This window comes from Gossypium hirsutum, chromosome A11 (genome assembly GCF_007990345.1).
Source record: "Gossypium hirsutum isolate 1008001.06 chromosome A11, Gossypium_hirsutum_v2.1, whole genome shotgun sequence".
Classification (NCBI taxonomy): Eukaryota; Viridiplantae; Streptophyta; class Magnoliopsida; order Malvales; family Malvaceae; genus Gossypium; species Gossypium hirsutum.
This window is the reverse complement of record NC_053434.1, coordinates 113183618-113200373: the sequence shown is the minus strand read 5'-3', so window position 1 is coordinate 113200373 and position 16756 is coordinate 113183618. Positions and strand designations below refer to the sequence as shown.

The window sequence follows — 16756 nt, the reverse complement described above, 5'->3', positions numbered from 1 at the left end:
AACGTCCATAAAATATTACAACATGATAACGTAAGTGACTAAAACGTAACATTTCAAACATAAGTGACTAAAATTTAACCTAATACAAGTAAAAGTGACTGTTTTAGCAGTTTATCCAATAAATTAAGTCCTTTAAATATTAAAGATGAATCCATGACGAATCGTATAAATCTCTAAAAGGATGATAGAGATTTGCTTTAACGAGAGTTAACGTTTGGGTATAACTCTTAGAATCTTATATGCCTCCAAAAGATCTATTTGCCTTTAACATCATAGGAACTCAGAAAAAACAAGAGAGGCAGACGATGATGGACGAAGAACAAGACAGGATCAGCAACTTATCGGACGATGTTTTGGCTCACATTCTGTCGTTTTTGGAACTAAGGGATGCTTTCAAAACCATGATTTTATCAAAAAGATGGGAAAAGGTTTGGACTTTGACTCATATCATCAACTTGAATAACAAATCATGTGTGAGGCGCTTCGATCAACGCTTGTCTCTTGACAAAGAGATTAGACGAAGAACTACTTTCATTAACTTCATCAATGGGGTTTTATTTGGCCATAACATGATATTCCCGGTAAAAGCCTTCACCCTTTCATATTATTTTGGTTATGCAGATTTCATTAGGTATAGACACAGCCCATATATCATCAAATGGGTTGATGCTGTAAGTACAAATGATCTTGAAAAGTTTGATTTTTCTATTTCGATTGATTGTACATTTCCGGCTCTCAATATGCCTCCTACATTGTTTCAATGTCAAAACCTGGTAACATTAAGTTTAGAGTCCATTAATAGAGTTCTTATCCGTTTCGATGTCCTTGAAACGGTCTATTTATTGAGTCTTAAGTATCTCCGTCTTGTTAAAGTCCGATTTGAGGAAGAAAACACGTTGAAGAATCTTTTATCAGGCTGTCCTGTTCTTGAAGAACTATACATGGAACCCGGGGATACCGGTTTTAAATCAATCCCGCATTTTTACTTTATTTCACCTTCATTGAAGATACTAAAATGGAAACGTGAAGAAGGGTTTCGTGGTTATTTTGTTGTTAAAGCACCAAAACTTGAACATCTTCATTTTGTGGAACATTCTATGTTGGGTTTTAGCATGAGTGTTTCACCCTCTTTAGTTTCTGTTGTTATGGATATTGGTTCATCTTTCGGTCATCATGGCCATATATCAGTCGAGAAGCTTTTTCAAGGCATCTCCAATGCTCAAAAACTTGAATGGTCCACCCACCATACATTTGTAAGTTGTTTTAACCTTTAACTATGCTGATCATATCTCATACATACATGGATACATACATGGATATTAAATATGATTACTGTTTTCATATCCAGATGGCTAAGGTAGAGTTTGATAATTTACCTGAGTTCTGCAATTTGACCCATTTGAAAATAGGAAGTTGCCAAGACTTGTATTTTGTTTCTTCCATTATTCAACATTCACCTCATTTGAAGCACTTGATCTTTGATAAGGTAAGTTTCAATTTTGAGGATTTCATGATCACTTAGAATAAGTGTAATGTTCCCCCGTCATCTTCCTCAGGATCACTTCATCTCCGGACCAATGACATGGATGCCTCCGGTGCCAGTCCCATCGTGTTTGATATCGCACCTCGAAACGGTAGAAATCATTGCACCTGAAGGCCAAACAAGCTACGAAATCGAATTGATTTTATATCTTCTGCATATGGGAAAGGTATTGAAAAAGATGGTTGTCACTCCATTTTCATGTATAGACTTGAGGAGGAAACTGTGGGAATCTCCAAAGGCGAGCAGATGCAAGATCGTGTTTTCCGATTTTCCGGCCGGTGGTACGTCAAGATAACAAGAATTGGTTTGTTAATGGAGTGTTCAGCAAGTGCTTATTGCTGATGGAAAAATAGATAGGAAAAAAGTAATATGTTTTAGTTTGCTTGGGAGTGAAGTGAAAGTCTTTTGGTGATATATTGATGGGAAATAGTGATTGATTTGATTAAAAAATTTGTGAACTGTCCTTGAGACATTATTATGATGCACTTGATTTGAAGCATATTATGAATCCTCTTTGGATTATACATTGCACTCAATTTAATTAAGACATTAACTTTGAGAGATTATTGTTTCATGAAAGATGAAAGGATCCAATAGGAATTTTATTGGTCTCTTCTGCTTCTATAAACTACTATTACTCCACACTCCATTCTATCCATCCATCCATAGTTGCATAAATTGCCCTTTGCTTTGATTATAACCTCCCAACCCCAGAAGCTAGCAGTGAAAGAAAAGAGCAGACATGGAAAGGCAGAGTTTCTGTGGATATAGGATCTATGTATGCACTCCAAAGAAGGAAGAAGATCTGAAACCAGATACCACCAGGGGAAGCCATCATGCTGCTGCTGTGGTGAAAACACCAAAGAAGGAAGAAAAGGAGGCCACCAGTGTAAATGATGAGCCTTCTTAGCCTAATCTTGGTTGTGGTGGGGGTAGCTAGTCATTATCATATCTTGAAACTGAATTTGAGGGAAGGACATATGACATGCTATCTTCATATCTATATATTTATATACAGACGTTAATATATTATGTTTAAATCTCTCTGTGTCGCTGCAAATTTGATGTCACATAGACAAGTTAAGCTTTAGTTTCCAAAATCTATAAGCTATAATCCTGCTTGATTCCAGTATATCAGTGAATAACATGTTCTCCTATGCTATGATATCAGACAAAATCTATTTTATTGTTCATATAACTTGGAAAGCACCGCCAGTATGTGTATATATATTAGAAATAATGCATGTTATTCAATGCCAATTTGCCGTAGAGCAGATATAAGATTAAAACATAAAAAAGCCAATGATTAGTGTTAATGTAGACAAGCTGATGATAAAGCTGCGCAAACTTGGTGCCTCGCTTATTTCACCCTGAAAATAATCTCCCACATCGAAATTCCCTGACAAAAGGGTGAAAAAGCTTCAGACAAAAGGAAGAATAATATATGGAATCCTGATATAGATAGCATGCGACATTTTACTAATAGAAAATCAATGACATTACCTCTTCTGTTTGTGTAGCTGCAACCAGCATGGAGTACATTTGAGACGTCTCCAATGGTGGCCTTGTTATAAAATATGAAGTCTGATAAAATGTTGTCAACACATTTAAGCACTAACTGTGTCTCAGCAAAGCAAGGTCCGTTGCAGAAGATGTCAGTAGCTTCATGTGGTACGTTAAGGTTACCACTCTCATTCAATCTATAAGCCTCGTCGCAGCCAGTATAAATCTGTGTATATATATATATATATATCCATAAAAAAGAAAATTACCAATGAATATTTACATTAAAACAAAAACAGTACATTAAAATCTTACATATTTGTTGCTGAAACAAAAGAACGCTTTTGCAAGGGATTGTGCGGGGAAATTCTGAGCATTCCCTGAGTTAACGTTGCAGCAGAATATGGCAATGAAAATGAATTTGAAACACTTGAGGTTTGATGAAGTAGGTGCTGCCATTGTTGCAGCAACTGTGACCAAATAGCTTCGCGGAGAGACTGGTTTTATTTGATGCTCGAGGGATTGGTAACCCCCCACACCCTCCAAGAAAAAAAAAAAAGCAAAGGGAAAGAAACCAAAAGAGTAGACCACCTGGATTTGAATAAGGTGAGGGTTGGTAGCTTGCCAAAGGGTGTTTAGGAGTTGGAAAAAATGATTAGTGGTGTTAAGTGTAAGTTGGTGAAACAGGTCACCAACTTTGTACTTGCGTCTGCAACATTTGAGATTCAAAACTGGTAGTTTAAAGCTTTGGTATGTTGTGTGAAGTAGACAGAAGCACAAAATCATAAAGTTTGACTAAAGGAACTTGTTACTTCTAAAACAGGATCTCTATTGCTATTAATATTATATCTTGGTTATAAAACTTGTTAACCAGCTCTTATATCATATATATACACACGCACGAACGCATCTGATATGTGCTTCTACTTATTTTCCGGAAAAAGGTACTTTTTAGTATGATTGACCGTTTTGAAGGGTTAAATGCAAAACTGGTCTTCAAACCATATACTAATTCTGTAATTATTTTTTTAAGAGTGATACTTAAACTATTAATTGTATTATTTTACCAAAATATAATTAGACAATAAAATTGTCACATGTGAAACTTTTTTATGGGATGTTATATGCCTTATGAGTAAAATAAGATAGAAATTGATAATTTTAGTATCATTTTATCAAAAAAATTATGTTTTTAAGAATTTTTTTTATATAATTTGAAGGTTAAATTTATAGTTAAACCTATCTCGAATAATACACCAAATTCTTTAATTTAGGATTAAGTTCTTTAGAATTTATTATTTGGCAACCAAGTATTATTAATTTCATGTTTTAAAGTTCTGTCAATTAAAGAAGATATAATTTTCGAATTCTTTATTTCTTTTAAAACCGGTGGCGTTTGATATTTGTGCTTAATACATTAATAATGATGTTAATTAGCCGTAACATTAATAATAATAAAATCATCAAATTAATAATAAATTAAAGTGTAATGAGTAAATGTACAAATTGTTTATTTTTCTATAAATTAATTTCTATTTTTCTGTTTTCTTTATTATTAGATTACTTTTGTCTTCTCTATGTTTTTAGTAAAACCGTTAAGAAATTTGTACATGATAAAATTTGAAATCATATTTTGAGAGTTGATTTTACTAAAATTGTTGTTGGTTCATAGTTTAAGGAATTTCTTTCTCGTATTCACCAAAAACAAATTTAATTTTTATAATGAAATGTTATTATGGATGATAGAAATTGTAACTAATGATATAATTTCTCTAAAGCCACTTTTGATTTTAATTTTCCCTTGTGTGTCCCTTGCCTAATTATCCTTCTTAACATGATGAATTAAGTTCATGCATGCTATATAAGATAACACATGATTTTAATAAAAAAATATTAAATAAATTAAATTGTATTTAATTATCCATCAAAATTATTTAATTCAAATACAAATAAAATTATATTAAAAAAGATTTTTGAAAGTATTTTTGGTATTATAAATTTAGATTTTTTTTTAAAAAAAATCTTTTAAATTTAGATTTAACCCACAAACTTTTTCTCATTAAACAAACACCTCTTTACATTTTAATTTATTTTGTTATATTTATTTGTATTTTGATTTTAAATTTTATATTAACATAATGTAATAAATATATATTTTTATAAAAGCTACTAAATTTATGTTACCCTATAAGGATGTGATAATATACCATCTACATTTATAAGTAAAACTTGGAAATGAAAAGAAATATTTAAATATCATTTATTTTCAAATTTAAAGAATTCTATGCAACGAATATAATCGCATAGTCCTAATTAATCTTTCAAATAATATTTTGAGATCTTCATTGAATACAAAGAGCTCACCAATATGCCTCTATATTTAAACTTGAGATCTTCATTTAATATGGAAATACAACCCTATTTTGAGTAGCATTACCATATGTATAGAAAATTTCCTCAGCCTGTTCATAAATTTCGGTGTTGTCATTAGATTGTAAATTCTTGATCTTCTCTTAACCCTTTGCATCATCGATCATTTGTGCATAGAGATTCACTCCTCTTGTAGTGTCCATATTTTTATCAGCTTCTCCTACCTTGAGAATGTTTTCAAGCCCTTTTAAGCAAACTGTAACAACTTTTGGATCGGGGCAGTTGATAAGTTCACACAATGGCTTGATGCAACCTTGAATTACAAGGAACCTGAAATATGTGACATGCCTAAATAAGGTAGTTTATCATTCATACTCTGCCAAATAATGATTCCCTTGAAAAATAATATGGGACACCATTTTCGTACCTGATTTGATCTTGAGTTCCACTAAATGTAGCATTTGAGATTGCCCACGCAACTTCTTTCTTAATATCAAATTTAGCATTTTGAAGCAAATGAACTAGAGAAGCAATAATATTAGCTTCAATGACCACCTATAAAATTCATACCATTACCCACTGTTTGATTGTACAAATCAATGCGGATAAAACATTGGGTTCGAAATTGATACATGCTCCTCATTTCTAGTTGTGATATTTGAGATTATCCAACAAGCAACCTTCTTGATTCTCTTTTTATAATTATTTGTCAGAAGGTTTAAAAGGTATGATAATGGCTGATGACTAATGACACACTATATAGCAACAAGGTTTGCCCATAAATGAGAACATAAATGTGGTTTTAGTGAGAAAACTAGTTATTAACAGAACAAGATATGATAAATGGCAAATACATGAGTTTGTACATCATCTCCAGTAACAATATGTTCAACTGTATAAAGACTAAGAGTTATCACTAAGGGAGACGGATGCCTTTGAAAGCCCAAAAATTTACGATTTCAGTCAAGAAACCAAACAAAATAGCTTAGAAATAGAACCGCTCAATCAACAAAAAATAGTCTAACTCACATCAAAAGTTCCACCAGACTCTCACATACACCTGCTTCAATAACAACTTGGATTTTATCATTTGTGCTATCAGAAAGATATGAGAGTGCCCAACATGTATGAGTCAACATTTTACATCATCTGAATGAATAAAACGGGCTAATGTAGGGAGTACAAGCTTAACCTGAACAGTAAATAAAGGATAATTAGTAAGACAAAAATCAATTTAATCCCGCTAGCGAATTGAATGGAATATTCATAGCTATATAATAATACTAAACATTTGTAAGCCTCCAAGCAATATATCTCAATTTCTAGTTTAATGTTAGTAGTGCACAGCAATGCATAGTTTACGTATCAGACAAACAATTCACTAGATCACCATTTGTGTTAAATGGGAAGAATTGGAGGTTCCATTTCCATTATGGATGTTCTAGTTGCTAAGACGTGGCTTTCCATTAGTCTTTCGTTGTTGTTAATTTTAGGTGTTGGTAAATTTAAGGGTTATTGAGTGGATTAATGCTGTGGTTATCTTTTCCTAGGCTGGTTTCCATCTGAGGCTGAACTAGTGTCAAAACAAGGTCCCTCATCTTTGGAAGGTGTATTGCTTGAAAGTGTTTTATTGCATGATAGTTAGACTTACTTAATCTACTTTTGGTTAATCTACAGTATTTTCCTACCGATGGTTATGATTATTTGCTCGACGTGTTTTTCTTTTCCTATTTTTGTTCATTGATGTTGGATACTTCTGTATTCAATTGTGAGGGTGTTTATGTTGTTTGGCTGATGTTTTGTTTAAGTGTTTGTGGTTTGCTCTGTTTTGGTTTAGACTTGTAAATTGTTATTGCACTTGCATTTTAGCTTTTAATATTGTTGGGTTTTTCACACAGGAAGAAAAAAAGAACAAAGTTATCTGGATAAAATATGAAGCTCTTGATGAAGCTAGAGCAACAAAGCAATAATTCCGGATAAAGTATGAAATAAGTTTGAGATTCAAAGATATGAGAGTTGCAAGAAACAACCAAAAGATTCAAAGATATGAGAGTTGCAAGAAACAACCAAACAAACAGAAGCAAAAATGAGAAATTGAGAGTGCAAGAATTGGCTATTCTTCTTACATTGATTTATCAAATGTATGATGTACATATATAAAACTATAATAACATTTTTAACTTGTAGAAGTGAACAAACATTAAATTCATCCTAATGATAACCTAGGACCTAGCTAAAACTGGAAAGTACTTGACTAACTTTATCCAGTCAAAAAGTTTTCTGTCATATCATATACATGTCGTCTGTTACAAAAAAACGTACTTCATCTGGATAACATACGTACATTTGTAGTTGCTGTAGTTCATTCGGGTAACATATATACTACTGTTTGTTGCCACATTTATCACTCCCCATTGGCTACAAAACAACAAACTCCAATTTGCTTCTTCAAATACTCGAACCTGGTGGCAGCTAACGGCTTGGTCAAAATGTCTGCTAATTGAACTTCTGAGCAGCAATTAACCAAGTTGATCTCCTTTGACAACTCTACCTCCCTCACAAAATGGTATTTGATCTTGAAATGCTTAGTTTTTCCATGAAACACAGGGTTCTTGTCAATTGCAACAGCTGACTGATTGTCAACTTTGATCTCTGTTGCTTCAGCTTGACCAGCATTCAAGTCATCCAACAGTTTTCTAAGCCAAATTGCTTGATTAACAGCCTCAGCAACCGCAATATACTCTGCTTCAGCTGTTGATTGAGCAACGGTTTGTTGCTTTTTTGAGCTCCAGCTAAAGATTCCTGATCCTAGAGTGAAGAAGTATCCTGATGTACTCTTCATGTCATCAACTGAGCCAGCCCAGTCACTGTCTAAATAACCGACCAGCTTCAGTTCTTCAGCTCTCTCAAACTTTACACCATAGCCTAAGGTGCCTTTGACATACCTTAGGACTCTTTTAGCAGCTTTAAAATGTGCAACATTGCAGCAGTGCATGAATCTCGATAGAAGACTAACAACATACAAGATGTCTGGCCTTGTTGTTGTCAAGTAGAGTAGACAACCAACCAAACTCCTATACTCCTTTTCATCTACTCGATCATGCTCATTGATGCTTGAGAGTTTCTCTTCTAGTGCAACAGGAGTGCTAACAAACTTGCACTTTGACATGCTGAATTTATTTAAAACTTTCTGTGCAAATGCTTGCTGGCTTATGAAAATGCCATGCTCGTTCTGATTAACTTCCATACCAAGAAAGTAGGTCATCAAACCTAAATCAGTCATCTCGAACACATCTAGCATTTGCTTCTTGAAATCTTCAATCAGCTCACCCCTGCAACCAGTAATCAATAAGTCATCCACATAAAGTGAGACTCTCAACAAGGTTTCTTTCTTAGCCTTCTTCACATAGAGTGTAGGCTCACTTATGCTCTTCTCAAATCCAAGCTTCAACAGGTATGCATCAATCTTGTCATAACAGGCCCTTGGAGCCTGTTTTAGGCCATACAATGCCTTTTTGAGCTTGTAAACCTTGTCTTCCTCACCAGGGACCTTGAAACACTTAGGCTGTTCTATGAAGATTTCTTTCTTGAGAAATCCATTCAGAAATGCTGAATTTACATCCAATTGATGCACCTTCCACTGTTTTTGAGCAGCTAAGGCAAACAATAGCCTTATGGTGTCTAACCTTGCAACAGGTGCAAAGGTTTCAAAATAATCAACACCTAGCTGCTGACTATACCCCTTTACAACTAGTCTGGCCTTATGCTTGTTCAGAGATCCATCTGCATTGTTCTTGGTCCTGAACACCCATTTGACACCTATGATCTTTCTGTTTACTGGCCTATCAACCAGCTCCCATGTGTCATTTTTATGGATCATCTCCATTTCAGCTTCCATGGCCTTCTTCCAACATTCTTCTTTAGCAGCCTCTTAAAAATTTGAAGGTTCAACTATTGTAACATTACATCTTTGATAGATGTCTGCAATAGTCCTTGTCCCTCTTACAGGTGCTTCATCAAAAATATCATCAACTGGCTCTTCATCAGCTAGCTCCAAACTACTGTCCAGCTGATCTTCATCAGTCAACCTTGCATCAGCATCATTCCAACTCCATACTCTACCTTCATCAAACCTCACATCCCTACTCACCAATATTTTCTTTTTCGAGGGATCATATACCCTGTAGCCCTTGTTAGTGCTGCTGTAGCTAACCAATATTCCTGGAGTAGCCCTTCTCTCGAGCTTGGTTCTCCTCTCAGCTGGAATAAGGGCATAGCAAACACAGCCAAACACTTTTAGGAGTGAAACAGAAGGTTTGATTCCATGCCAGGCTTCAAAATGAGTCTTTTCCTTCACAGTAACGATTGGAAACTTGTTGAACAGGTACACTAAGGTATTGACAGCCTCAGCCCAAAACTTGCTTGGCAGCTTGCTTTCAAACAGCAAACATCTAGTCATATCAAGTACTGTTCGATTTTTCCTCTACATACTCCATTTTGCTGAGGAGTATAGACTGTTGTTAGTTGATGATGCATCCCAGCTTGTTCACACAACTTCTGAAACCTTTCAGACAGATACTCAGTGCCATTATCTGTTCTTAAATCCTTAATCTTGCAACCAAACTGATTTTCAGCCAATGCCTTAAATTTGTTGAAGGCTTCAAACACTTCAGATTTCTGCTTCAAGAAATAAACCTAGCAAAACCTGGTTAGGTCATCTATAAATAGCACAAAGTACTTACTGTCATTTAAGGAAGAGGTCTTCATTGGTCTACAGACATCAGAATGGACTAACTCAAGTCTTTCTCGAGCCCTTCATGCCACATTAGCAAGAAAAGGCAACCTGGTTTGCTTACCAAGCTGGCAAACCTCACAGACAGTGTCTTTGGGTTCAACTTTCGACATGTCTTCAACCAAGTTCAACTTATGCAACTGATCAAGTGATTTGTAATTAACATGTCCTAATCTCTTGTGCCATAAACTAGCATCATCAACAAGGCTGGTGTAAGTCCTCTTCACAAGTTGATTGACATCAAGCATAAAACATTTGTCTGTCATTGCTACTGTGACCAACTCCTGACCATAAGAGTCTTCAACAATGCATAAGCCATTATTAAAAGTAAGTGAGTAACCTTTTTCTACAAGCTGACCAACACTAAGTAGATTCTGATCTATGTCAGGCACAAAAAGTACATCAGAAATCACTTTGTTACCTAACTTTGTGTTGATCACCACATTACCCTTGCCTTTGGCTTCAATCAGGTTTCCATTACCAATCCTGATCTTTGAGGCAAAACTTCTGTCGAGCTCCTTGAACAGCCTTCCATCAGCTACCATGTAGTGTGTGCAGCCACTATCTACTAACCAGTCACAACTAACCTTGCTCGAGGTTGCAAAACAAGAGGCTATAAAAACATACTCCTCCTAAGCTTGAAGATCATCAGCAGCCTTAGCTTGCATTTGCTGTTGAGCTTGTGCCTTCCCTTTGTTTTTGCACACCCTCTCAACATGTCCCAGTTGTTTGCATCTCATGCACTGAACATCTGGTCTGTACCAGCAGTTCTTCTCCAAATGTGAAGTTTTCTTGCGGTGAATACATGGTGGAAACCTCTTTTTCCCTGCATCTCTCCTTAATTTCTCCCTTCTATCGACCCAAGGTTTCTTCCCGTTTTGACCAGAACCTGAGCCTTCCTTAGCCTTTACTTGGAAAGCTCCTTCAGGATGCTCTTCCTGCCTGTTGGCCCTCCTTTGCTCAAGTGCATATAGGGAATTTACAAACTCAGACAGTGAGATGGCTGATAAATCCCTCGAGTCCTCCAATGAAGAAATCTTTGACTCAAACTTCTCCAGGAGAATTGTAATGACCTTTTCAACAACTCTACTCTCACTGAAATTATCACCAAGGAGCCTAATGTTGTTGACTATGGCCATTATTCTGTCAGAGTACTGCTTAATGGTCTCTGACTCTCTCATCTTCAGATTCTCAAAATCCCTTCTAAGGTTGATCAGCTGTTGTTCTCTTGTTTTGTCTGACCCCATAAACTTCTCCTTTAGCTTCTCTCATGCTTGCTTTGGTGAATCACAAGTCATTATTCTTGTGAAGATCACATCAGAGACCCTATTTTACAAGCAGGCCATTTCTTTATGCTTCGTGGCACACTCTTCACTGTGTTGCCTCATCTGAGCAATAGTTGGATTGGCCCTCAATGGAGGTGGTTCAGCATCATTCTCGATCACACTCTATAAATCATGTGCTTGAAGGTATGTCTTCATCTTAACCACTCAAATGTGGTAGTTTTCTCTAGCAAACATAGGTGGTGGTGGTGGTGGTGTGAAACTCATCTTTGCAGCAAACAAACAGACCAATAGAAAAAATAGCTTCTGCTTCTTTTCTCTCAAACACAACCAAGGTCCTCAAAAACTTAGACTCTTGATACCATTTTTTGGGTTTTTCACACAGGAAGAAAAACAGAACAAAGTTATCCGAATAAAATATGAAGCTCTGATACCATTTGTTGGGTTTTTCATACAGGAAGAAAAATAGAACAAAGTTATCCGGATAAAATATGAAGCTCTTGATAAAGCTAGAGCAACAAAGTAATAATTCTGGATAAAGTATGAAATAAGTTTGAGATTCAAAGAGATGAGAGTTGCAAGAAACAACCAAACAAACAGAAGCAAAAATGAGAAATTGAGAGAGCAAGAATTGGCTATTCTTCTTACATTGATTTATCAAATGTATGATGTACATATATAAAACTACAACAATATTTTTAACTTGTAGAAGTGAACAAACATTAAATTCATCCTAATGATAACCTAAGACCTGTCTAAAACTGGAAAGTACTTGACCAACTTTATCCAGTCAAAAAGTTTTCTGTCATATCATATACAGGTCGTCTGTTACAAAAAAACATACTTCATCTGGATAATATACGTACATTTGTAGTTGTTGTATTTCATCTGGGTAACATACATACTGCTGTTTGTTGCCACCTTTAACAAATATATTTATGATTTAGCAAGAAAACAATGGTTAAACTAACAATAGCTCCCAAAAAAGAAGGGACTTAAGGTCAAACCTAATCAAATGGGGGCTTACAAAACATTGATAGTGTCCATGCAACATTTCTCAGCATAGAATATGAAACAGGTTCATTCAACAGAGCCAACAAAGGAAGCAAAGCACCATGGCTAAGGACAAGGTCACGACATCTAAAAGAATCAACAACAATATTTCCCAATGCGCAGACAGCCTGAATTTCAAAAAGAAAAAAAAGAAGAGATGAATACATAATATTATAAAACATTCCATACCAGCTTTTGCTAAGTAAAACATAATTGATCTCACTTTCTAATTAGAATAATTTCATTTCATATGCATACTTTCTCACGAACAGAATCACTTGGGGAACTAAGTAACTCAACAAAGCGAGGAACCGCTCCAACTTGAATTACTTCCTCAATAGGTGCTTTACATTCCGTAATAAATGGAAAAAAGATATAATTTAAACTTTATATCACTATTTAAATAAAGTTTATTACAAAATAATTTTCTCACTATTTGAAACCAATTTTGTCAACTGAGTGATTGCTTGAAGATGCAAACTACTATCATCAGACCAGACACTGGCAACCAAATTTTCCAGCTGCAGTCAAGGAGCGGAACGTGATAAGAACAACTCAATGTTCAATCAAGTCAGAAGTAGAACCAATCAACATATCATGCAAATAATTTACGAAGATGGTCACGAGGTAAAACTATGACATAAACAAAAATTAAAGAAATAAGCATGTTACTATCATGCACATGCCAACAACAAAACTGTAATCGAACCACTTAATTGGCTTCAAACTTTGATCATTAAGCTTAATAAAATAAATAAACTAAAAACAAATTTATGAAAACCAATAAACTAATTTGCTAATGTGGAAATGTTACCGTCTTGACATTGTATGTTTACAATAAAAATGGAAAATTGACCTTTTTTCACAAACGCTCTTCGTGATTATTCTTCCTAATCTCTATGTTATCCTCTACCTAAAAACAAGAGCATATATCATGTTAGAGATCTATTAGAGCAAAAAATATTAGACCTTTATATTTAAAAAGTTAAGTATGTAATTAACTTACTTCAGTCAACATGTATTCTATGTGAGCAATTGTTTGACCATTACATTCTTCACAATAATATATATTATTATTTGGAATTATTTCTTTCTCACAAGAATCACAATAATACTTTTTAGAATCATCTTCAATAAAAGAATCCTTTAAGTTCAAAGGATGTGTTGGTGTTTTGGGACACTTTATCCGGATAAAAAATGAAGAAAACTTGTGAATCAGGTTTGGAGTTTTTAAGTAAAATAGAAACAAAATTGAAAAGCAAAGGAAATAAGCAAAGGAAATGGAAAGGATATTAAATGGAAAAGATGATGATTTTCATTAATTAAACATTAGCAAACAGTCATTACATATATCAAACATGAGATGATCATTACAAGTCAAAATGCTACCTAAACATTTACCTAACACCACTTAAAACATTGAAAATTGCTAAACTAGCTTGCACAAGTTGCTTTGCTGAATTTTCAGTCAATCAACATCTAAAAATACATCAAAAGATTTACCAACTAAGTTCTAAAAGAACTAAGTTACAAACTATGAACTTAAGGTAACCAAAATGAGTTGAAATTGGACAGCATCAGTAAGCTTCTGCTTCTGTCTATTGGTCTCCAGCTGCATGGCCGCCTTTTCTGGTTCAAGATGCATACTTCAATCAGTAAAAATACAACAGTTTGATCTCTTTTCTTTACAGCTGCATGCATGACTCGGGCTGCTTCTTGATACTTTGGCTTCTTCACATGCTGCATGCAGGCCAACTTCAACAGGATGAATATGATATTTGGATTTCACAATGTCTAATATGGAAACATATTTCAAATGAAAACTGGTATCGTACTTTAGACAACAATAAGGGTTCTCCTTTACAACTTCCATCACATTCATAACAATCAAAATTGTCTAGCAACAAGGTTTACTCGTAAATGAGAAAATGTGGTTTTAGTGAGAAAACTAGTTATTAACAGAAAAAGATATAATAAATGGCTAATACCTGAGTTTGCACATCATCTCCAGTAACAATATGTTGAATTGTAAAAAGAGCATGAGTTATCACTGAAGGAGATGAGTGCTTGTAAAAGCACAAAAATTTACGATTTCGGTCAAGAAACCAAACAAAATAGCTTAGAAATAGAATGGTTCTAAAGTCAATCAACAAAAAAATAGTCTAACTCAAATCAAAAGTTTCACTAGATGCCCATATACACCTGCTTCAATAACAACTTGGATTTTGTCATTTGTACCACCAGAAAGATGAGAGAGTGCCTAACATGCATGAGTCAACATTTGTTCATCATTGGAATGAATAAGACGGGCTAATGTAAGGAGTACAAGCTTAGCTTGAACAGTAGATAAAGGATAAATAGCAAGCCAAAAATTAATTTAATTGATTGTGAGGGTGTTTATGTTGTTTGGTAGATGATTTGTTTGAGTGTTTGTGGTTTGCTCTATTTTGGTTTAGACTTTGTAAATTGTTACTACACTTGCTTTTTAGCTTTTAATATATTTATGATTTAGCAAGGAAAAAAATATTTTACATGAAAAAAATTGTTAATTCATGTTAAACTAGCAATATATCCTAAAAAAAGAAGGGACTTTGGGTTAAACTTGATCAAAGTGAGGCTTACAAAACAATGACAATGTCCATGTAGCAATTCTCAGCATAAAACGTGAAATAGGTTCATTCAATAGAGCTCACAAAGGTAGCAAAGAACCATGGCTAAGGACAAGATCACGACATCTAAGAGAACCAGCAGCAATATTTCCCAATGCCTGGACAACCTGAATTGTAACCTCCTAAATTCGGCCTAGACGTTATGGCTAGATTGAGAAGGCTAAATTAGCCACCGAAATGTTTAAGCTAACTTACGTTACTTTTGAAGATTTTAAATAAACTCATTTTAGAGAAAACTATAATTGTACTTTAAGTTAGCTTAAAAGCATTCATTCATTAGGTCGTGTATGGTTAGGATTCATTTTATTGTTGATAGAGTTGTTTTAGAAAAATCGTTTGCTTGTTGCTCTTCTTTTAAAAAAAAACTCGATGTTAAACTATTGCAGCGGAAAAACCATTTTTCAAGTCATTTTGGAAAATTAGTTGCCTTATCGATTTGTTTTTCAAAAACAGTTCATTTGCAATGTAGTGGAAACTAGGAAACAATATCAAATTTTACTTAAGCCCGATATAATGCATTATCCGGTTATTATGCTTGAGTAATTCATGCATACAAAAATTCCCAAAAGAAAAGTTACTAAGCCACAGATCAGAAATAATTAAAAATTACAAGCCAAAAGCAATAAAGACTTAATAATACTTAATTAAAAAATAATAATCAGAGGTCCAAGTTGATTCTCCGAATGCCGAGTTTGGTCTTAATTTTGAGGTTTACCTGAAAAGTTAAACACTATTGGGGGGTGAGCTTATGAAAAGCTCAGTGTTAGTCAAACAATTATTTAAACAAACATAAATATCGAATACAATGAAAAAGATTAGCTTTAATAGAAGAAAACAGAAGTATCATGGGAATTTCATATCGTTACATAGCCATTATCAAATTGTTGTCAAATGGTGTATGAGCATAGGTCATCATTCATTCGAGTAACAATCATTAATTTCGATACCATTCAATACAAAAAAATACAATACATAGCATAAATCAATAACATTCAAATATGTTGTGCACATGATGCAATGCAAAAAGGTTCCTACCCATATCAACCGCTAAGATAAGCTAAAAGTAAGTAAAAATAATAAAAAAACCTCTAAGGAAAGGGAATCAAACATAGGACCTCAAACACACGTCTAGAACACTTAACCACTAAACTAAATGAATTACTTGACATAAATTAACACTCAAAAATTAAAAACTTAGGGCATTACAAAAACAAATGAAGTTTTACTATACTTTATGGCAATTGTTCTTATAGATGAAAAACAAGTGGTGGGGGATGAGAGCAAGTAGTGTGGGAGGTGCTACTCGAGATTGCCATGGTAATTGGGTTGTGGGTTTTTCAATCTTCCATGGAATTTGCAGTGTTAATATGGCAGAGCTATGGGAAATTTTCCTTGGGGTTGAAGTTGCGTGGAAAAAAGGTATTCAGAACGTTATAATTGAATCATATTCGACTATGGCTATTTAAGTTGATCTCAAATAGTATTAATCGTCTGTATTCTTATTTCTGTTTCATTAAAACAATACGATGTTATAGATTTGTTA

General features: G+C 34.3%; 2 protein-coding genes and 1 pseudogene across 2 annotated transcripts; 1 reads left to right on the top strand and 2 right to left on the bottom strand.

Annotated features, from left to right (window-relative positions):
* Nucleotides 1–197: 197 nt before the first annotated feature.
* Nucleotides 198–2065, top strand: LOC107886986 (F-box/FBD/LRR-repeat protein At4g26340). Its single transcript, XM_016811105.2, has 3 exons — nucleotides 198–1253; nucleotides 1349–1486; nucleotides 1557–2065. Exons 1-3 carry the CDS (start codon nucleotides 240–242, stop codon nucleotides 1836–1838), a joined length of 1434 nt encoding a protein of 477 aa, XP_016666594.1. The 5' UTR covers nucleotides 198–239; the 3' UTR covers nucleotides 1839–2065.
* Nucleotides 2066–2771: 706 nt separating this feature from the next.
* On the bottom strand, nucleotides 2772–3697 carry LOC107886993 (uncharacterized). The gene is made up of 3 exons (XM_016811116.2): nucleotides 3362–3697; nucleotides 3047–3272; nucleotides 2772–2942 (listed from the first exon to the last, which is right to left on the bottom strand). Exons 1-3 carry the CDS (start codon nucleotides 3503–3505, stop codon nucleotides 2827–2829), a joined length of 486 nt encoding a protein of 161 aa, XP_016666605.1. The 5' UTR covers nucleotides 3506–3697; the 3' UTR covers nucleotides 2772–2826.
* A 1748-nt stretch (nucleotides 3698–5445) lies between these two features.
* Nucleotides 5446–14417, bottom strand: LOC107955574 (importin subunit alpha-like; annotated as a pseudogene).
* Between the last annotated feature and the right edge of the window lie 2339 nt (nucleotides 14418–16756).